The sequence below is a fragment of the Salvia splendens genome, chromosome 6, assembly GCF_004379255.2.
Source record: "Salvia splendens isolate huo1 chromosome 6, SspV2, whole genome shotgun sequence".
Lineage (NCBI taxonomy): Eukaryota > Viridiplantae > Streptophyta > Magnoliopsida > Lamiales > Lamiaceae > Salvia > Salvia splendens.
Window position 1 is genome coordinate 37,379,307 of NC_056037.1, and position 23,731 is coordinate 37,403,037.

General features: G+C 34.7%; 3 protein-coding genes and 1 non-coding gene across 4 annotated transcripts; 2 read left to right on the forward strand and 2 right to left on the reverse strand.

The window, feature by feature from the left end:
• Positions 1-29: 29 nt before the first annotated feature.
• On the reverse strand, positions 30-9,030 carry LOC121807645 (myosin-1-like). Its single transcript, XM_042207919.1, has 23 exons — positions 7,766-9,030; positions 6,863-6,964; positions 6,651-6,794; positions 6,409-6,559; positions 6,303-6,330; positions 5,922-6,087; positions 5,726-5,789; positions 5,593-5,606; positions 5,411-5,495; positions 5,075-5,178; positions 4,842-4,980; positions 4,463-4,587; positions 4,201-4,353; positions 4,021-4,110; positions 3,509-3,586; positions 3,208-3,366; positions 2,693-2,899; positions 2,277-2,482; positions 2,049-2,184; positions 1,834-1,963; positions 1,612-1,758; positions 1,271-1,338; positions 30-1,005 (listed from the first exon to the last, which is right to left on the reverse strand). The coding sequence occupies exons 1-23, from the start codon at positions 8,111-8,113 to the stop codon at positions 352-354; spliced, it is 3,498 nt and encodes a 1,165-aa protein (XP_042063853.1). The 5' UTR covers positions 8,114-9,030; the 3' UTR covers positions 30-351.
• Positions 9,031-14,940: 5,910 nt separating this feature from the next.
• Positions 14,941-16,075, forward strand: LOC121809221. Its single transcript, XM_042209760.1, has 2 exons — positions 14,941-15,331; positions 15,798-16,075. Exons 1-2 carry the CDS (start codon positions 14,941-14,943, stop codon positions 16,073-16,075), a joined length of 669 nt encoding a protein of 222 aa, XP_042065694.1.
• A 4,125-nt stretch (positions 16,076-20,200) lies between these two features.
• Positions 20,201-20,272, reverse strand: TRNAT-UGU. Its single transcript has one exon. It is a non-coding gene; the product is annotated as a tRNA-Thr (tRNA).
• Positions 20,273-20,364: 92 nt separating this feature from the next.
• On the forward strand, positions 20,365-23,199 carry LOC121806458 (probable prefoldin subunit 5). The gene is made up of 4 exons (XM_042206502.1): positions 20,365-20,582; positions 20,657-20,760; positions 21,878-21,955; positions 22,827-23,199. Exons 1-4 carry the CDS (start codon positions 20,402-20,404, stop codon positions 22,908-22,910), a joined length of 447 nt encoding a protein of 148 aa, XP_042062436.1. The 5' UTR covers positions 20,365-20,401; the 3' UTR covers positions 22,911-23,199.
• Positions 23,200-23,731: the final 532 nt, after the last annotated feature.

The following is a 23,731-nucleotide window of genomic DNA, read 5'->3' on the forward strand; positions in this document are numbered from 1 at the left end:
AATATGGTACTACATACTAATGCTATCACTTCCTTATCCATTCATTTTGATACCCAAACTAATACATGCACACTGCATTTTAACATGTATAGCAACAAATTATAATACAATCACTGAAAAACACCAAAAATCAAACCTTTTCTTCTCCACAAAAACCCCAAAAAAGATGACCATTTACAAAGACTAATAGTATCAGAAATTAATGCGAAACTTTCACTCTCTTTGAGTTGCACAAACTTAACAAAGATATGCAATTCCAAATATTTCCTTCAGCCAAGTAAACCATAACTATACACCTGTAGCTACCTCTTCCGTCGTCGTCGTCGTCGACGCGCCTCTCCTCATAAAACGTCAACCCATCCGCGTGCTGTTTCGTCTCCCCCACCATTTCTTCCTCGCCTTATCAGCCGAACTACCCTCTTCGCCCCCGAGCTTGTTAAGTATCACCTTCGTCTCCCTCAATCTTGACCCGTAGTCCTTCTTCCACGCTTCAAACATAGCCTTCAGCCTCCGAAGCTCGTGATCCGGGTCCAAGCTCGCCTCAGTCTGGCCCGACTTCACTTCCACCAAGAACTTGGCGTCATCTCCGAATACTTGGCTCCTCTGCTCAAACTCCTCAGCCAACCGGCCAATGACGCTTAACCCGGCAGTCGTTGGTCTCCCCCCATTTTCTTGGATCCTCAGATTGTTGCCGGTGTCCCAGCTACTTTCTTCGGCTCCATTTACAGAGGCATCAGAGTTTCTCTGGGAATCATCGAAGGCGAGGCTCTTCTTTGCAATGGACAGGCTCGACTGCAGTGATCTCATCTGCTTCTGCCACACCTCCTCCATAGACTTCATTTTTAGCTCGTATTCACACCAACGATTCTCGTACTGCTGCAGCCGTTGGTGAAGGATGTCGTTCTCCTCTTCTTTCTCTCTTAGAGAGGCCTCAGCTCGGAGAACACGGCGTTGCAGTTCAGCAAGGAACGATGACTTCACCAGCACTTCTTCCGGCTCATTACCCTGATCCACAACAAATTAATGTCAACACATCACCAACATGTTATTGATTGGTATTCTTTTTTGGGACGTCACAAGCTAAATGAGTCATTTCCCCTTTTTGCAAAAATCAACTCTTTTAATCTCTTACTTTATTGTCACTCCTTTGTTAACTCAACTCACTCACTAAACATCACTTTCTTAAATCTCGTGCTAAAAAAACGCTTCAATTTACTTGGGACAGAGGAGTGATTTAATATACAAATCAATATTTATCCAAAATCTGTACCTTTCTTCCTCCAAATTGCAGCAATCCTATGTCCCCTGAGCATCTTCGGACCAACCAGCCACGAATAACTAGAAAACGGAAAAAAGGGGGGGAATGTAAATATGAGCTTATGAGTTACACTTTGAGCTCTATATGGTCTCAACAAGGCATGAGAGTCGTAAACATAAAACCCCAGCACCGACACGTTTTATCACTATCATTTTCAGAAAGCAGATGCAAAAACCTTGCAAGACTGCACATAGATCTCAAAGATAAATCCATAAAGTTCAGAATTTGCCAAAACTAGTTGACCAAATTTGTTGTCTTTGCTCGAATTACACAGATGGTGATCAACTGATTACCTGATTGCATCGAGGTAGCTGCCTCCCTAACTCTGTTGAACTTTTTCCTCAAAATCCTAGCTCTGGCATTCTTTTGGATGGATATGGCGGCCCTATGCCTTCGGAGTATGCCTGCGTACTCCTTCCTTACCTTTTCTCCATGGATAACTGCATCGAGAGGTTCCCCGTCAAACACCAGTCTATAAGGTTAAAGAAAGTTAACACACATCCACAGTGACATACATGACTGTAGGGTAACAATCCCTCTCCTAAAATCCCTCAGCAGGCATCGAGCCTTATGGCCTCTAAAGCAACTTTGGACGCGCAATATCCCATGGAGAGTGCGATTTCTTGTATCTTCAAGCACCCCAATCTGCATTAATTTAAAACACAGACTGACTAACTGCTCAACCAAGAGTTGTACGAATAAAACAACTAAGTTCCGTAAATATTCTAACCTGTCCAGTTCGGAAAAACAATTTTGTGTATCCAACTTGGTACATCTCGGGGAGAATGTTGAACTGATGAAGAATTGCTACTGAAACACTAAGCGGGTCCTGAGACGCTACGTGATCTAATAGAAGAAAACCGTACCTGATAACGAAAGTAGATTGGAGTGATAAACATCAAAGATAGAGGATTCGGAGAAGAGATTGCAATTTTGTTATATTCTAATATCGCTTTACCTTCTCGCAAACTTTTGATGAGACATCCGGGTAGGAAACCCGGATCTTGATATCCTAACAACTTCTAAGACTCCACAGCACCGCAACTGTTGTAGTATGAGTCCTTGATTATAGCTACCAGGAGATTGGAAGTTGTTGGGCTTTATGCAGCGTATGAAGTGTGGAGTTGTGCTTTCAAGACGTTGCATTAACTGGAACAGTTGGCTCTGAAACAAACAATAACAGCAAAGGAATTATCGTGATTAACGAGTATGGGCAAAAGTAGATAACAGATGAAAGCAATATTGCATGACGAAGCACTTGATCTGAAAGAACAAACACAAACCAATTAATAACATTAAAATAAGCATCAAACACATCCTAACTCTATTCTGTATAAATATGCCAGTAAGAATGGTTAGTAAGACTCATTTTACCTTAAATTTTGTCGTAACGCTTAATTTTTGTGAATCTGCTCCACCAGATTTATGCAGTGCCCCTACTACTGGCTTCTCGGATTGATTGAGCATGCTGGATGCAAAAGCCTGAGGAAGGGGGCACGTGCAAGACGAAAGAAGTTCGATTGAATCCAAATGAAGTAAATCCCTGTTCTTCTCAAGAAAACCAGTGGTGTCATATGTAACCTGCCATCATAAATGAAGTTGTCAAAATCACTGATAGGAAAATGAGTATGGAACGAATAAAATGCAACATTGCCTATTTCTTCTTCTTCTTCTAATAGTGTGTACCAGTAGAATTAAGGATGCCAGAAGTGTGGGGTCAACATAGTTCTATTCCGGTTCACTTTCATAATCAATAAACAAATAAGATAAGAGATTTAATCTATAGTATTTGAAAATTATCCTAGGGATGACATGATGTGAACCTGCGACATTTTGTACCCAAAAGAAACGGGGTGCCAACCATAAAAAAGTATGAATGAAGTGCTTACCTCTCCAGCATAGTGGCGAACGCGGAAAGCTTTCTCTCTTTCTCCTTGAAAACAAGGATTAGCACTTAGATGTTGCTTGAGCTTATTTGCAAAGCTCAAATCTGTACCATTTGGAAAGGTTGATTCCTCATCGAGCAACGACTGTAACCCTAATGGTTTCTGCACCAAACAAAAACCTTTCAACATTTCTGCACCACGAAGAACTTCTGACCAGGATAAGAGAAATATACATCCACCTAAAAGAAAGATACGAGTAATCTAACCAAAACTGGAACAGAGTGCTAGAGTTTGAGTATCAGACCTTCTCAAACAAATTAAGGCAATCCTGATTGTCTTCAAAATCAACTTTTGCCCAGTCAATGCCATCGTGAATGTATTCCTGGAGAAAGGTTGATAAGATTCAAAACCAAAATCAGACCATGCAATAAAAGATAGTTGCATGTTGTGACATTAAAGTGCTAAGATACATGGTTCAGGCTTTGGATGAGAAAGGACACGTATATCTATGATGAAAATTGATTTGATAGACCAAAAAAGTGTGTATTTCATCCAATCCCTTGAAATTATCTAATCCACTGAGCAGATGACGAGGATCAGGTTATCCGTAAACTAGACAAGCAGCGGGCATGTCCTTCACTAGGTAGAACAAAGAATCAATCTGTCTCTTAGATATTTAATTCATCATACTGAGATAAGAAAATTGGTTTTTGGAAAAATATAAGTTAATCTAAGGCGGATTATTAGATGAGACAAGATAGATCGCAATATTTATGACTATGAAACTGCATTTTAGCAGAGATACGACACGATTACCTCTTGCTCCAATTTAAACAAGTGGCGATTGAAGTGTTGTTGTAATCTTTCATTGGCATAGTTAATGCAGAACTGCTCAAAACTGTTTCTCTGATAGATAAATAAATAAAATAAAACAACAGTCAGAACAACATAAGCAAAGACAAACAGACAAGTTGAAGGATACATAGAGACACTCACCTCAAACGATTCGAAACCATAAATATCAAGGATACTGATGGATCTTCCTGTACGCCTCTTGCCAACTGCTAGTGATTTATTTATCTGCTCCACTAGCCAATCAAACAAACATGAATAAATCGATTTTGCCAGCGCATCCCTTGTATCCATGGCCTGTGATATCAATGTATGAATGAACAATCAAAGTCAGGAGACTTGGCATGTATACGGGTCCAAACTGTACTTAGGAGAAAATAAGTAGTTTTCACACAAACTGCCCAACCTGTGCTAGAGTGAGTTTTTGGACAATTGTATCATTTCTTCTCCCTACTCTCATTTTTCGAGTTGATAATGCTAGCTTTAGTTCCTCAACTTTGCACCCAATCAACGTGGAGACAGTGGTTAGACCTGAAAATAGGATAGGTGGATGTCATCAGCAAAATTCAAGCATCTTGCAGGAGTTACAAGACTGCCTTGTACAAAAGACATGGTCATAGAAGCACGTCACACTTGTTAACATACAAACATTATTCGAACGTTTCCTTTCTTCGTGGAAAAGGCAAGCACGGCACATCAACTTTGGCATGCTTATCATAATAGGCTTTGTTTATTTCAGAATTCAGGCAGAACCATTTAGTATATTCACCCTGATATATTCTCACCTTCATCAATCACTGGTTCAACATGATTTTCACTATCAATTGAAGTGAAAGTGACGTCTCCTAGCCATAGTACTGCAGCCAGCATTGCAAATACGCTATCCTGATCTTCCTTACTTACATGAACAATATCCAAAGCGTCCTGAATTTACAGCAGATAATATATGGCTGAGTTGGTTTTAGTCCAAAGTACAAGAAAATGGTAAAGTATGATGAGAATAAGTCCATAAGGATACCAGTACTATACGAAATTGTTCGGCATCATCAACCCCAGAGATCGTAAAGCAATTGCTCTGCCTCAGATACTTGAACTCATCTGCATTCTTTAAGTTCAATTTTTCTGCAAAAAAAAAAAGTGCAGCTGAATGAAAAACGTACAACCAAAAGCAAGCGGATATAGGAAGAGATAAAAGATAGTATACACAAAAAAATATAGCACAAGAGTCGATCCGATGACCAAAAAAGCAAATTTACACCATAATGGTAAATAAGGAGTCGGTAGAAAAACATTGCAAGATTCTGATCAAGTGATCATCGTTCGACACTATAAACAAGAACAGTGGTAGACTTACCTCTTAGGCTAGGTGAAGCCCCGGCACAAAGTTGATAAAATATATGATATGATCTTTCTCCCTCCGAACATTGAACAACTCTTGACTGTTTACCAAAACAATCTATCTGAGTTTTCTGTATATGTAACTATGTACCAGAGCAAAATATCTAACAGAAAAGCTGAAAGTAGATTAGTAATTACCTTCTCTAGTAAAACTGCATGGAACAAGGAACCGCATTTGATGGAGCAACAAAAGGAAATAAATTAAGAAGGCTCTCTAAAATTCTGCAACATTATGCAATAATTTATCAAAAAATGGAAGAAGTAATCTTACAAGTTTGAATCTTGGCACCCGATATTTTTCCAGTTTCACTGAAGTGGATTTCGATCAGCTTTCCCTGCAGATACTCTTAATTACTTGAACTTACAAGCAGCAAATTATTGGGTATTCACGCCCCAATAATCAGTTGAACTACTGAATTTCATGCTAACAAACCAAGAAACAAAGGGTGGCAAAATAAGCCACTTACAAATCGACTTGAGTTGTCATTTCTTAATGTCTTGGCATTACCAAAAGCTTCCAGAATAGGATTCGTCTTTAATATCTCATACTCGATACCACTACCACCTCCCAGAGCAGCCAAATATTGCATTGCTATCTTAGCAGTTTCTGTCTTTCCTGCTCCACTTTCCCCACTAGATAAAAAAGAGATGGACAGAACCAAACTTGTCAAATACTCCTATAATCATTACATGGATATTCAAGTACACCATATTGAAAAAAAATATCTATAACAAACCAAGATTCTGCAAAATAAAGTTAGCTATTAAATGATTAAATGCATTGAAATTGCACATGCAACATTGACTATCGAAAAAAAACTATGAAATTCATGTATTATTGCACTAACCTTATAATGATAGATTGGTTTACTTCATCTGCAGATAGGGAAAACCAAATTGTTGAGTTAAATTACTTTGAGAAAATTATTGCTTGGCATTCTAGGATGTAATTACCTCGGATCATTTCACGCATAGCTGTATCCGTGATAGCATATACATGAGGGCTGTCCAAAGATTTGCGCTTGTAAGCTTCAATATAATCATTTCCATATAGCAAGACTTTTTTAAAGGGATTAACTGCCACCAGTACTGGGCCTGCTTTAGTCTGAAATAAACCAGAAAATGAGAACGAAGTGTTCACTAGAGCTAGAAAACAAGGGTATCTCGTGAAAATCAACACTAACACACAAACTTACATAAATCAAATCTCGATCATATCTGTATTGGAGATTGTACAATACTGAAGGTTCGTTTAGGTAACTCAATTGCATGAGGTCATCTACACCATCAAGAATATCAGGATTTGCCGGTATCAGAGTTTCTGAACTCACTTGCAGTACCTAGACAAGAAAATTGTTAACGTAGAACGCAAGGTAACACTCAGGATAATAAAAAAAATATTGCTCACTTTTCCCTCGGGCAATGTTATCACTGAATTGTTACCAGTAGTCTGAATAACTGTTCCAAGCTCCCAATTACCATCAGGAAGCTGAACCCACGACTGAATTTTCTGTAAAATAAACTCACAAGTCACAGACGATACCAGCATAATAATGACAAGTGGGATTTTCATATAAAGCTCTTTCTGACATAAAGTAATAGTATCAGCAGTTTCTGCCATTAAATTGTTACTACCATTTTGGTAACTTAAGAGCATAATCCTTAAGCAGATATGAGAAACAAAGTTACACATAGAAACAGAAAGAATAAATGTGTCAAGGAATGCAATTTGAAATCCTCTTGACATAAACAGCTTCTTGGGATTTGTCCTCTTCGGTCTCGCCTGGATGGCAAGGCACGCTTTAGTGTTCATTTGCTATGTCAATAAGATAGGTTTTTCTGGAACATTAGAAAATTAAAAAAGGTTTATCTTCTTCAGCAGGTTTAATCATATCACATAGTGATCATTTGGCCTTTATACATGTGACGCCTTAAACAATAAGCTATTTCTCAATCATATAGTGAAAATATGAATTCATGCTCTAGAAATGCTGCTCGCAGTCATTCTATCAAAACCCTCTGATTATAACCCTTCATGTGTCTAATAATATTTGATCCGATAATGCCTTTGTTACTGTCTCTGAGCTCTGATTAAGCAATAGGCAATCTTATATTTCATTTCAGCATAGCAATAAAAAACACGACTCAGTTAGGCCAAAAATAGACATGGAAAAGAATCTCATAAAAGAGTATATGAGAAAACAAGCAAAAGCAAAAACTTAATATAGCTTCACAAAGCAAGAATTCCATTTCATGCTATGCAACAGGGATCAACCCAAAAAAATAACAATAAGTAATACTTCAAAAGCACCTTCTTCGATGCATATGGGGTGGTGTCACTCCACTTCGAATCGGCATATGATCGTTTAACCAACGGCACTGGAGTACTGGGATCCTTATGATCATCACTATCATCAGCCAAAGGAGCCCCATCTTTGGCTGGCACATTCAAACTACCATAGGGAGATTCATCACTATCTGAACCAACATGACCCCTACCATTAGCTGCCCCCTCCGAGGCATCCCTCAATTCTTCAGCATTCTCCAAAATAGTTTCAGGCAACATCATCCTATCAACACCTTCATCACCCGCATACTTAAAATCAACGGGCAACGACTTGATCGACTGATAGGAACGTGTATTATTAACCGGCGACATTACACTCAAAGAGGATCCTTTGCCCCTCTCCTCCAATTCAATGAACCCCAATCAACACCCCTATAATTGGATCAAAAGGGAACTTTTTCCACCCTTTTTGTTCTTCAAAAGTGAAATCCTACTTTAACTCCGCAGACCCCACCGACTTAGCTGCCCAACTTAATGGAGGGGACCATACAATTACCGAACAACAACACCATTAGTGACCCTTCAATAACCAGTCACGCCACTCACCATGTCAAAACCTACGAATCTTGAACCCCACTTCCCCAATTGTGAACCTAAAAACCCTATACCTTCAAAGCCACTCCGAGAAATTAGGCAAAAAAGATCCCAATTCCACCGAGCAGAAAAACACTCAATACAAAAAATCCCTCAAATAAATGGGATCCTACAAACTGAAGTCTCCAGCTCGAAACAGATCTTAACACTCGCAAAAGCAAGAAAAAAACAGAGGGAAATGGAAAAAAGGAAAAGCAACCCAACCCAAATCTTGAAGCACTTTATCTTGTCACACAATTGGGTCTTTCCTTGCAGGCCCCCGGATCGATCAGTTGTCGTGAAAATGACAGCAAATTTTGACCAGCGAAGTTAAAACAATTGAAAATGGAGGCAATTTGAAATCAAATTGCGTGCAGTAACTACACGCGTTACAGAAAGCAATATAATAAAAGGAAGGATTTTTCAAATTGGGAGGTTAAATTTTCAAGATATGGAAGGGGAGAAAGCATAAAAGCAGAAGGCAGAAGTGGCTTTTTGCTTTGATTAATTCCTCTTTTTTCTCTTTTGGTGCTTTGTTGATGGACGCTTTGAAAGGGGAGTGTCATGTGTATTGTATTTGTATGAAATCCATGGCTATGGCTATAGGAAAGTGGGGTTTTTGTGCTGTGTGGCTATGGCTTCCAAGTTGTTGATTTTTCGAAATTTTGGCCACCAAAAATATGAACAAAATTTCAAAATATAGTGCTTTTTTTTATGAAGCCACCGTTTTCTCTTTTCATTTGTGGAGGCAAAATTAGGATTTAAAGTTTCTTAATTTTCAGAATAAAAAATCATTACATTTTGTCATATTTTAAGCTATTCTTACATTTTCAAAATCAATCGGAAAAAATATCAGCAATATGCTACACGTGGACGTAAGCGACTACATATTTTGCAATGTGCAATGATAATAGTAAATAATGGACTGTAATTAAACTCCGTGAATTTTCTGACCTAGTTTTTAAGTTGTACAAATTATAACATTCATGGTTTTTGACAATTAACCATTAATTGTATAATTTCAATTTAAGATCAAAATTGTCACATATTTTATTGTGGCGTTTCCATTTTCATACTCGCATTATCGAAACCACCAATTTTTAAACTTGCAAGGCCACACTAATTGGAATTGTCAATTTGTGATTATACACATATTGAACATTTATATATCGATTTTCACATTTTTTTAAAATTAACTCCTATATAAGGATATAAATTACAAATAGATAGGAAATGTCAAGAGGGCTCGAACTCGGCACCTCATGCAATAATGTTTAAGCTTCTTGCCGCTGTGATAAAGGCTCTGGACTATATCGATTTTCACATTGAAACTACTTGTAGTTGTCAATTGTGATTACAAGCATATTACATACTCCTTATTTTTATATAGACTTTCACACTGAAACTACTTATTCATATTCTTAACTAATCCTCTTTTTTGGATTATTAGTATTAATTATTCCGTACATCATATTCATAGATTTTTAGTACTAGTATTTTTTGGATTAGTGTGAGTATTATTTACTCACAAAACACAATAATTATTCTTTTTCTAAATTTTATTTTGTACCAATTATATTTCTATTTAGTTTAATTATCGAACAGAAAATCTTTTCGCCTGTATTCGCTCCACGTGCAACGAATGGTGACCGTTAATGAGTAATCTGACGGCTGATGTTCAAAATGGATGAAACGCATGTCTGACTCTCTCCATATTTATTGCTAATTAACTGCGATTACTGCCTTAATTGTCGAATACAGTTCAAATTACTCCGTAATACAATATGATAATGATTTATTCATTATTTTCACCAAATATATTAATGCTATATCATGCTTGACTGCTTTTACCTATTTTCAATTTTGCAGTCACCATACTCACTGATTATATATAGCAAAGCATATGATGAGTTGATACTTGTCTTTACCTCTAATTTATCAAGGGTTTTTTAATTTCAAAATTACAAAGTGAATTTTAATTAGCCATTTATTATTATTTTTATATAAAAGTAATATTTCTCGGCGAAGAGTAAAATAATAAAAAACCGTACAATAAAAATAGTAAAGCTCTCTTGAAATAGTACAGTTTTGATAGCATTTCAATTAGTACAATAGGTCGTCTGCTGAATAAGCAATACATGGCATTATTTTTAGAGCATCAGCAATGATGGACTTCCGCGCGGAATTCTCACGGACGTCCCGGAATTCCGTCGCGGACGTCCACAATTAGGCGTACCGGGCGCGGATACGGAATTGGGTTGAAGACGTCGCAGGTCCGCGGAATTCCGTCCTGACGTCCGCCATTGCGTGGACTGTCACGGAATTCCGCACGGATGTCCCGTATTGTGCATTAAATGTTTTTTAATATAAAGTGGTTGCATTTTCTCCGTATTCGCGTCGAAATTTTAATCCCGTAAATTGTTTACTTCCGGAAATTGTTTAATTTATGAATTTGTGATTTTTTTTAATGTTGGAATTCCGTCGGGAATTCTGCAGGGGAAGTCCGCCACTGTGCAGTGGGAATTCCGTATGACGTGGCAGAGCAGTGGGAAGTCCTTATGACGTGGCAGAGCAGTGGGAAGTCCTTATGACGTGGTAGGAGGTGTTTTTGGGAAGTCCGCGGGGAATTCCTCCGGGGCATCCGCATCACTGCGAATGATGCCCTTATAAGTGCTATATTTCACACGTTCAGAATTTTCTTTTTTTTTTCTCTCTTAATATTTACTATAGTTCTTAGTTGATTTATTCTAATTATTTCAATTGTGGAGCATAATTTTATATTGTTTCTTTTTTTTAAATGCTAGTGTAATTTTAACATGTCCGAAGTGTAACATTTCTATCCATTACATTGATTTTCGTCCTTAAAAAATGTAGATTTCAGAAAATGTCGAATAAATAGAAAACATCCCTTGTATTTTCTCTCGTGTCAGGAATATTAAAGTGTGACACATAAAAGAACAATTTTATATTGGATTATTCTTATTTGCTATCAAGCTATTAATTAACTTTGTAAGTATTTGTCGTCGATACCATATAATATTACATTAAAAATGAATGATATACTACGTAACTTATGTGAGCACCACTCCCGTTTGACACACGTTTAACGTTATTTATTTCGATTTATATATTTAGTTTGATTTTTATAATTTTTGTGAAATTAAAAACTTCAATAACATTTTTAACGTATTAGAATCAAACTAAATATATAAATCGAAACGAACAACGCTAAATATGCGTCAAACGGGATCGGTGCTCACATAAAGAGCTCATATAAGGTATGTAGCATATCATTCCTCTTACATTGAGAGGAAATCTATATTTATAACAAATACGAGTATATATTAAAGGATAGCGATAAAATTAAAACTTTAAATATTTTACAAACTTCAAACTATAATTTAGATCGCTGAAAAATATTAACAGATGACAAAATCGTAATTTAGAGTTTGTACAATATTTAGAGTTTACATTTGATTACATTCCTAACAATATGAAAGTTTCACTTTTCCATCTGTGATTGGTTGCAAGTCGATACAATGGTTGTTTAGTGATAAAAATATTAATTAATAGTCCAGTCAAATAACATCAAGTATGTGAGTATGTTAAATTCAAATTCAATCACATATTTATTTTCAAGTAAATCTGTAGATTGGAATCAATAAATGTATCAAAAAAAGTTCAATTTATTGTACAATTTATATATATTTATCAGTTTATCACTACCTACTTGAAACTGGCTAATTAAATGCTGTCTAAACAAACGGGAGTAACGTATTTTTTAAAATTAAATAAATAAATTAAAATATTTAAAAATTTAGCATGCGAAATATTTTTGGCAATAATATATAAATTTACAATTCGGAAATTCTGCCGGTCTACATGAAATATCAGGGAATGCTGGCATTTCAATTCTTATCTATAGTGTAGTCTTTCCTTTGATTACATTTACAACATACTGTATTGTTCAATACGACAATCCAATTTCTATATTTTATTAATCTATCTATTAGTATATAAAGTAAACTGCCACGTTGCATGCGTTTTGGCGGGAAAATGGTGTTTTTCTTTTTTTTTTTAAATAATTTTTGTAGGATTTTATAAAAATATAGTTCAGGCATATTTATGTTAAATTGCAGGTCTATTTTTTGTCAATACTAAACTGCATGCCTGTTTATGTTAAATTGCATGTCTATTTTTCATCGAAAAGTGCTTCGGTGCAGGCCTGTTTATATTAAAAAACCATAGGGCGGCGCATGAAATGCTTTTTTGTTACACAAACTGTAATTATTTTATTCTTCCAAAATATATTCTTCCAATCAGTCCGTGCCAGCGGCACGAAAGACGTCGTCCACCGCTGCGCTAACGCAACTGGCACGGCACTGCTCGATGCATCGAGCACGTCCGTACCAGCGAGCAGGTGACGTATCGACGGCTGATTGGGCAACGGTATAGCCGTTGCATTTGAATATTTTTATTTTTTTTCTTCAAAAATTCGGGTTTTAATTATAAAAATCGATTAAAAATAAAAAAATATTTTCCCAATCCCAAAAAAGTGGCTGTTTTTTTGCTTTCTGTATTTTTTTTATTTTTTTATGTTTTCCTCAAAATCATTTATAAATACACGTATTCATCATCCATTTTCCACATCAAATCATCTCTCATTCCTCTCTCATTCATATTTTTCATACAACTTATCTACACATTCATCTCTCACTCAAAACCTCAAATAGATTTCACCCATCTTATTACGGAAGCGGAGCACGAAGAACAATAATACTACGAACAACATCGTGCCGCTTATAATGCATATGTCCCAGCGAATACCCTCACTTCTCCTCCTCAACCAACTAGATCAAAATACTCATATTTTAACTGAACAAAATACTCATAATTTTATTGTGCAACTTGAGAGGCATTCAAATATTGGGCTTCTCAAATTTGATACAAATATGTAATTGGGCCATTTTATATTGTTTGAAATATTGTGCTTGTCATGTTTCTTTTTTTAGGCCTTTTCTATAATATGATTTGGGCTATTTTATAATAATGTAACTGGGTTGTTTTAAGATTTCTTAAATTTTGGTCTAGGTTTCCAGTTTTTCGAAAGCCCAATATATTACTGTCGCACGTTATCTGAGAGTTGAGTCACTTCTTTTTTGCATTCATTTTGAAAAAATTATAGTAATAAATAGTTAAAGTGGAGAGATTAAAATGGAGAAATAGTAAAGTGAGAGAGAATGCAAACGATAAAACTCTCCTCTACATTATTTCCTCTCTTACTTTACTCTCTCCACTTTAACTATTTCTTATTATTTTTTCAAAATGAGTGCAAAAAATAAATGATTCAAGTAACTTGGGACCGAGGGGATATTATATATGAAAAATGTTAGAATTATAATTTTTTGGTAATGTAGCTTGGATTTTATATTATAGTTCTTTTTTTTAATATTCGAACAAATTTAAAATATTTCTTTTTATTTGAAATTTAATTATGTAAAATTTACTTTGTATCTATTAATAATAACTTTTTTTTGTGTACTTGATGTTGGTAGATCCGTTGAGAGTCCATACTTATAGTGATAGTGTTATTGATCAAAATACTTCATGTAATGTGAATGATAAGTGAGTTTTATTGACTGACATAGTTCGGTGAATGATAGTAATTTGGATTCATCGAGTTTAAATTAAGATGGGAACAAAATAATTTTTTACCAGAAACATCATTATGTCGTTTTTATCATCCATGGAGAAGTGTCTTCGGTTAGAGAACTATGTTTCAATTAAATTTACATTAACAATGAAGCTAATTTAACAATTAAGGGAGCAAGTTTGTGTGGAAAAAGGATCATTGTCAACCTAGAAAGCAACGTTATTCGATTGGGAGGTTATTTTATGTTGCCCCTGGTTCTGGTGATATGTATTACTTGAGATGTTTGTTGAGTGTCGTTAAAAGAGCTACATGCTTTGAAGATTTTAGATTTGTTAATTGTGTTCAGTATGATACATTTCGAGATGCATGCTTCACTTTGAGATTGTTAGATGATGATAAGGAGTATATTGATGGAATTGTTGAGGCTTCTTTTTAGTCATCTGCCCATTCACTAAGATTGTTGTTTGTAAGTTTGTTGTCATCAGAATCTGTTTCTCGACCGGATGTTGTTTGCAAAAGTGTTGGAAACATTTATCCAATGATATTGTTTATAACCAAAGAAAATCGAGGAATCATCCAGGTAATTTTTAATTGAAATCATTTTGTTGTATTTATTAAATACTCCATCCGTATCACAAGAATATGCACTATTTCCTTTTTAGTCCGTTCTACGAGAATATGCATTTTCTAATTTTGGAAACTCTTTTCTCTCTAATGAGGTGGGACTCATTCTCCACTAACAATACTTTATTTATTTTTTCTCTCTACCTCTCTCCTGCTTTATCAATTTTGCATTAAAACTCATGTCAAACCCAAAGTGCATTTTCTTTGGGGACGGAGGGAGTATTTTTTATGTCGGCCTAATTACATACATATTTTTATTTCTCCAAGTTTGGTGCTGAGTGATGATGAAATGCAGAATTTTGTGTTGGCGGATATTGAGAAATTGTTAATGAATGTTGGTAAAAGTTTGTGTGATTACCATGGTATGTCGTATCTAGAATCGCAGTATTTTAAAACATCTCATAATACATTGATCAGCGATGAGTTGTGTTATGATCGTGAAGCTTTAAGAAGAGAACACTTGGAATTTCTTTCGAAGTTCACGGATGAGAAACTTCATGTTCATGATACGATAACGTCGTCTGTGAATTCAACTGAAGGAATAATGTTTTTTGTTCATGGTTATGGAGGTACTGGTAAAACATTCATATGGAGGTCTTTGTCAGCAGAGATTCGTTCGAAGGGAGATATTGTGTTAAATGTGGCGTCCAGTGGCATAGCTTCTTTATTTTTACCTGGAGGTAGAACCGTTCACTCACACTTTAAGATTCCTATCAATGTTAATGAAGATTCTATGTGCAATATAAAACAAAGTACGGATCTTGCCGAGCTTATCATATGGTCGAAACATATCATATGGGATGAAGCTCCGATGATTCATAAACATTGCATAGAAACTGTGGATAGGACTTTTAGAGATATTCTTTGTGTGTGTAATGAGTCCAATATAGACAAACCGTTTGGTGGAAAAACTATAGTTTTGGTGGTGACTTTAGACGAATTTGACATGTTGTTCCTAAAGGGAGTCGACAGAATGTTGTGAATGCCACCATTAACTGTTTATATCTTTGGAGTAATTGTACAGTATTGAGGTTGATCAGAAACATGAGACTGTTGAGTGTCGAATCTTCTGTTGAAGCTTCTAAGTTGATGAAATTTTCTTCTTGGGTTGCTTCAATAGGTGATGGAGTTGTTGGTGGTCTGAAGATGGTGAAGTCGTGATTGATCTTCCCTCTTACATTGTACTGTCTAATGCTGGAGATCCTCTTAAAACCATTGCTGGGAACATATATCCTTCTTATATGGATCTTGAAGAGTTGAGCAATTGTTTACATGATCATGCTATACTTGCTCCCACGCTTGATGTTGTCGATGAGGTTAACCAGTTCATGATTTCAATGGATCAGTCTCATGGTCAAGTATATTTGAGCTCTGATAGCATTTTAAATTCAGATTCCACGAATGGTTCTGCTGAGATACATTAAGTTGAATTTTTTAATAATTTGAACTATTCAGGTACACCTAATCATGAATTGATGTTAAAAGTTGAAACTCATGTGATGTTGTTAAGAAACGTAGATCATTCTAATGGTTTGTGTAATGGCACCAGATCGATAATTACCCGGTTAGGTGATTATGTTTTGGAGGCCGTGTCTTGGGGGGCATAATATTGGTCATAGGGTTTTGATTCCGCGAATGTCATTGATACCGTCTGATCCAAGGCTACAATTCAGATTCCAATGACGCCAATTTCCATTGGTTGTGTCATATGCAATGACCATTAACAAAAGTCAAGGTCAATCTTTGTCCTATGTTGGATTATTTTTTAAAAACCCAATCTTCAGTCATGGACAATTTTATGTTGTTATATCTAGAATCACAAGTCGTGAAGGTTTGAAGATTTTAGTTTGCGGGATGAGAATGATAGTAGAAGTAATTCTACTCTTAATGTTGTTTACAAAGAAGTCTTTCAAATGTATGAATTACTGGTGTCAGAGAGATGTTTGAACGATTTAGCTGAGAAGATTTTTTAATTCTATGTTTTGTTGATCGAATTTATAATGAACTATTTATTTTTTCAAATAATTTTATTTATTTACTTTGGTATTTAGTATTTCTCTATCTTTTGTTTGTATATTCTATTCTATTTCTATTTATTTCCCTCATGTCCTTTCGTTACAGTGGATTGATAGATTGATAGATGTAGAAGTAGAAGTATGTTTTTAAATTCTTTATAATCTTATGAATACAAAATTTAAATAGTTTCTATTATTGATTTGCAATAATTTTTACATTTTTCTATATATTTTTTATTTTGATTTAATTGGTTGTAAATATATTTTCTTATTTTTTGAAAATCATTTGGCCCGTGCATAGCACGGGTGGTAACACTAGTATTCTAAAAATACGGAAAACTAATTTCGTCTTGTTACATGGAGTATTTCTTATTTTCCAAATAAATGTGAATTTAATTTTATATATCGCACAATCAAACAAATTAAAAGCTGTAGAGTCATATACTAAATAAAACATCAAATGTACTATAAAATATTATCAAAATTAGTGAATATTTTGTATATATTTTACATATATAGACATAGATTGGGAAATTGCTGAAATTTAATGTCACAAGCCATTAATTCGCCAGTAACTACATCTATAACATTATACACCACTAGTTCAAAAAAAATAAGAATAAAAATAAACTGATAAAATGAAGTTTTTTAATTATATTATGGTTGGAATCATCCTTCTTTCTCTCTTGCCAGGTATATCCATCTTCGATTTAATCTTGTACACGAAAATAATTACTGTGTCAATTTAATAACAGAAATTTTAAATTAAGTAAGATAATAGTATATCACAACTACTTCAATTAAATCAAAAGGTTTCATCGTATGTGTTTTGCAGTTGATGATGTTGTTACATTTTTTTTTATTGTTGTTGGGTTTATTGTGTTGTTTGGTGTTGTCTTAAGAACTTAGAGATAAATAGTTTTAGTATGAACATTTTTGTTGGGTGTGGCGCTTACATATCATCTTTGTTTTGTCATTGTTGGTGTGTTTTTTTATATAAAAAGTTATAATAATATTGCTCTAAAAACCGTGCAGCCAATCCAGTATAACAACGAATTGAGATGAAGATTAATGTCGTCACGCTAATAAAAACCATGGCATTTCAATTGAGTACCGCCCCACATGGTGACTATGGTTGGATGATGCAATTACAGACCCACATGCCTTGCAGTCTGAAGTGTCATCTAGAGAAAAGCCACCAAGTGGGGCGACTTCAATTGAAATGTTATGGTTGCTATTAGCGTGACAACATTAATCTCCATCTGATTTCGTTGTTCTACCGAATTTAGTTACATGATTTTAATTTTTAGAGAACAATGTTATGATTTTTATTGAATCTGGTTGCTCATCTTTCCTTTGCCGTTTGAGCACTTTTGTTTCTTAGAAGGTACTCCCTTTTAATACATGTTTATGTTTATAACTACACTTGTGATCTAGTCATAACAATCCTAATATTTGTGATTAATTACGCAACATGTGGAATAAATTTTGAATATTTATGAGATAATAAAAACAAAATTGCAGGTGATTTTGGAGAGCATTGCACACTTGATATTACAAATGATTGTTCATTGGGATCAGCCCAATCATGCCAACCAATCTGCTACTATTTTATTAGTGAACGAAGGCTTAAGAGTATTCAATGTAGAGGGGATAAATTGTACAATGGTGAAACATATTGTAGATGTAATTATACATCCAATGCGTGCTAATTAATTATTTGCTTCACAATTAAAATACTAACAATTTGAATAAACCATGTAAAATATTGTTGTTCTCAATTTGAAGATTATGATGTTCAATCTGTATAAATGTATAAACAAATATGAATCGATCGTGGCTCGTTTTTTTTATTCATGGACTTCTCTCTCTCTATATATTGATTATACAAAATAATTAAATCAGTAAGTAAGTAACTTTGTTATTAAATTATTCTTAGTAATTGTTTTGATTATATGATACATGTAGTGTAGAAAAGTGTTGAAATTGGTGGGTCATTCGTCCAATCATGATTGATTAATTCTCACTTCTGAAGCTTCTGTTAACTTTTAATGTTTGCATTTGTCATTTATCATTTGTCAATTACAATAATTCACATTGATTAATATCCATTCATCCATAAAATTAATTTTTTTTATTTTGATTTATCTATCAAAATTTAGTCTTGTTTTATTTTCTTGTGTATTGAGTGTGCGACAAGATATTAGTTAAATTGGGTCATTGCCTATTTTAAAATCTATTGGAGTATAATTCACTGAGGAAAGTGTAGTACAGAGTATTGAATGTATAATAAAAATTTTTTAAAACTATTTGATATATATAATAGTTAAAATGTACTAGTACTGTAGTAATTTTTTTAAAATAATGTCAAAAAAACATATAATTGAATAAAATATTTGGACACATAATCATTCCACTAACATGGTTTTTTCAGATAAAGAGAAATTAAATGTTTAAAAATAACTAAAAGATTATATTAAAAAGGAGGAAGTGATCAATTGCTAAATCACTCTCTAATTGCTAACTACAACTAATTTAAGACCATAGGATTTTAGAAATCTAGTGGTCTAAAATTTGTCACGTGTAATTTTTATTTTTATTAATTAAATTGAAAAAGATAAAGAAAACTACCAAATTAGAGTTTTTGATAAAAATGTCAATATAGTGCTTTGAAATATCAACACAGTGCTTTGAGAATGTCAACACATTGCTTATGTCAACACATTGCTTTAAGAATGACATTCTACATGTATTATATTGACATTTTATATACTATGTTGACATTTGTTGATGTAAAAATTGAAAATTTTTGATTTTTTTTTTCAAATTTTGACATCGGAACATACGTAAGTGAGATCTCGTTAGAATCATTATGAAATTATCTTTAATTTGATATATGTTGTGCGAAAAAATAATTTAAATCGATAAAGTTATATGCGTTTTAAAGTTGTGTGATATTTTTCAAAAGTTAGTTACAACTAATTTGTTGTAAATTGACCTTAATACCCTTATTGACGTTTTTTGTTGATCGTATTGACATTTCGGGGCTGATGATCTAGGCCGTTGATTAGAATATCTAAGGACTATTATTTAATTATAATTAGCAATTAAGTATTGAGTTAGCAATATAACACTCCCCTGAAAAAGGAAAACAAAAAATACCAAAATTTACCTAAGGACAAAAAATATACTCCATATATTGAGTACTAAAAATAAGCTTTAATCATGGATAAAGAAAATAAAAGATTAAAACTTACGAGAAAAAAAGGACCTGTTTAGTAAATTAGGAAAATAAAAATTTATATATGGAGTGCTAAAAATAAATTTCTCAAAATAAGTTTTTTAATTCGAAGATTATAAATGAACTTTAGTCATGAAAAACAAAAGCATATAGCTTTAAAAAGGAAAATAATAGTAATTAATATGAAAAAGACTAATTTACATTATGCAAAAAAGAGTATATGCTGAGTAATAGAAATGAAATTTACTTAAAAATAGAATATAAAAAAAATTTAAAATAAAAAGAAAAAATAATGCCCCCATGCAGGATCGAACTACAGACCTTCAGTTTACAAGACTGACGCTCTACCACTGAGCTATAGGGGCAACTTCTTTCTCAATTTCTTATAATTATATTTAACAGAAGTAATTGAAAATATCACTACTCCTTATATTTAAGTGTGTGGAATTGACGGAGGAGAAGAAATTCAATTCAATTCGCAGCGGCGAGAAAAAATGGCGGCGACACCGCGCATGGAGCTGGAGAAGATGAGCGTGGAGCACCTGAGGGGTTTGAAGGAGCAGGTCGACATGGAGGTCAATCTACTCCAGGACAGCCTCAACAACCTCCGCTCCGCCAATTCCCGCCTCGAGATCGCCTCCGCCGCCCTCCACGATCTCTCCGTCCGCCCCAAAGGTCGGTTGATCTACTGTTCCTAGTATATGTGGAGCTTTATCGTCTGATGTTTTACTTTACTGTTTCTGTGGCAGGGAAGAAGATGCTGGTGCCGTTGACGGCGTCGCTATACGTGCCGGGGAAGCTGGATGACGCGGAGAAGGTTTTGGTGGACGTAGGCACCGGTTACTTCATTGAGGTTAGCGCCGCTGTCTGTTGTTCACTGTTCAGCTCAATTGATGTACCGTTGTTTATGTTTTCTGAGATTAGGATTGTGTTTGGAGCCCTAACTTTTGTTTTGGAGTTGTTTAATCAGTTAGTACAGCGAGGTTTTTGTAGTGGCGGATCTCTTAAACTTATGTTGGTTTGGTGAATTTATGAGACTTTTTTTTATGATCCGAGCAGTTGAAGTTGTGATTTGTCTCTGATGGGTATGCTACATGATGCAGACACGAGTATGTGTATATGTGAATGTTTTGTATAGAGAAGGCTTGTGAGGAAAGGGCTTTTGTGTGTTTATAGCTGGAGATTGGAACTTAGTAGTCTAGTTCTATATGTATGATACATGTGTGAAATGTAAGTTGTTAGCCTTTGGGAATGGTCAACGAACTTTATGGGGGTTTAACAGCATAAAGGCAATGCGTCCTTTTGGGTGACACTGGCTCAGTTTTGAGTATACACATCTTATAGTGAGGGTAGAAAGGGGTGGCAAATAGCAACTTGTTGAGATTATTGTGTAAACTCTTGATGATATGTGGTCGTTTACTTATAAGTCAGAGATGCCGTTTCTTTTGGTTTATATTCATAATCTATTTTAATAGCACCTTTTTTCCCATCCACGGATGCATCATGTTTAGCCATGTTAATATGTTTACAATGGTGAAAGCATGAATCTACTGCACCAGGCTTTGCAGTGTGCTGTATTGTTCTCGGTGATACATGGGTTTTGATGGACATATACTACATGAGTTTCATTTTCTACTTTTGAAAGGCTTAAAGTACTTCTGAAATTCACATGGGTTAACACACTTACTAAATGTTATCACTTTCAAAAAATTATAAGATGACGATCTTTATAGCTAAGACTCTGTGAAGTTGGTCTAGATCCTTATGTTTGATTCAAGAGGTAGTAGTCTCTAGTTCTGCCCACTGCTCCGTCGATTTGCTTACCAATTTGTACTCTTTGATATCATCTGTCCTTGCATATTTCTTAAGACAAATCCCTGACTAGTAGTAATTTTAGTGGCTGGTTTGTCTTTAATTTTTATATTTTGTTGATTGAAGTCCTAAGTATGCTGATGTTTCAATCTATGCAGAAAACTATGGTAGAAGGCAAAGATTATTGCGAGCGCAAAATTGCTCTGCTGAAGTCGAATTATGACCAACTTCTCGAGGTACATGTTCTGGAACTCACCTCATTTTTTAGATGTTAATATCTGTTACACGGCTTTCTTATTTATTTATGTCCTCGGTCTTGGAATTGAAAACTTACTCAAGGTTTGTGGTTGGAAGCTGGAACACACTCTTAATACTGTGTCCTTTTTTCTCTACTCTACCCGGAGATGAGAGTTTTTCCTAATGTTTTGAATTAGCAACTTCTCTTGCTTCTGCATTTTGAGTAGCTTGACATCCAATTATTGTACTTCATCCATAAGAAATTTAGGAGATAAAAAAACTAGTGCAATGTACATTTTACACATGGAATCTCACCTTAAGGACATTCGCTCGTCTTGAAACCTAAAGATTAGTTGGTAAAGTAGAAGCAGGCCTATAACTAATTTTCTTGAAAATCAGCCCATTTGGTTATCAATGAATATCAGAGACCTACAACAATGAGGCACCTGTTAGTGACACGGAAATCTATTATAGTCCCAACATGCTGAAGATGGGCCAAAATTATCAAGACTTTCATTCTATGAATCATTATCTAGTGTAAAATATTTGTGACTGAAAACTCATGGGGAATGTGCTACTTTTGAATTTCGAAGAACATTGTCTCTTATGCTCGTGCTAACAATTCTCCTCTTGTTAGCACTCCCAGTGTACTGATTTTATTCATGAATGTTGTACATTACATTGAGATGTAATGCTCTTAAACAAATATCAAAACAAAGTTAGCGTTGCAAAACATAGTGTTAGACGGTAGACATGTTATTAGATTTCAGACTACAGGTGAGCAATAGGAGCCTATACCATATACTGTTACTTTTGAACACTTTCCAATGCAATCGATAACTGGTCATATAACTGAAATGAAAAATGCAGGTGACCGCCAAAAAGAGAAGTATAGCAGACGAAGCAGGAGCTATTTTACAAGCAAAGTTGAAGCAGTTGGCCCCCTCACAGTAATTGTGTTTTAGTTTTTAACATTTTAGTACTTGCTATATTTGCATTTGTGTTGACAAGAAGAGGATTTGAAAGGGTTTTATAAACTCGTTTGTTGTGCTCTTGATATGTATAATTTCGTCCTCATCTATCTCAGCTGCAGCCGTTGGATCGGTTTCAGTTTCAGCCCGAGAACTTCTCTAGTTCCTCTTTTGGGTGTGTAACACCCCTACTTGATTTTGCTCCCAAAGACATGATCTTGTATTGAATTCTCTTTAAAACGTGGCCTACAAATTATTTGAAAGTTTTCTTATGTTGGGAGAGTCCCCTCAAATGAGGAAGTAGAAGGCTCTTTAGTTTGTTGTTTTAATATTACACGATATATATGTTTGTTTCACCAATATTGTAAAATACACCTAATTTGATTCATTTCATATCGGAATATTAATTCAAAGCCGATTTTGGGATGTTACACTAAAAATGATAACTTTAATTACTAAAATTATTTTCATAATTCTCAAACATTTTAGCACTTTGTTATCCTCAAATCTTAATCAATTAATATTATTATTGAATAATACTAATTTATTTTATTATTAATTTCAAATGAATTCTCAAAAATCCTAAGTCGATTTTTAATTTTTTTTTGGTACTAGAAAATCACTTTTCGTCTAGGGTTATTTTCGGGATGTTACAGGGTGCTCATCGGTTTTGGCACGGGATGCATGTGTCGCGCTTGAGATCCTGTCTGTGTCCTGAAATTAGTTATTTTTGTCATGTCGAGATATATGAAAGGAAGCTTTATATTGGTGTAACATCACATGTGCAAGCTTTTAAAATTGAAT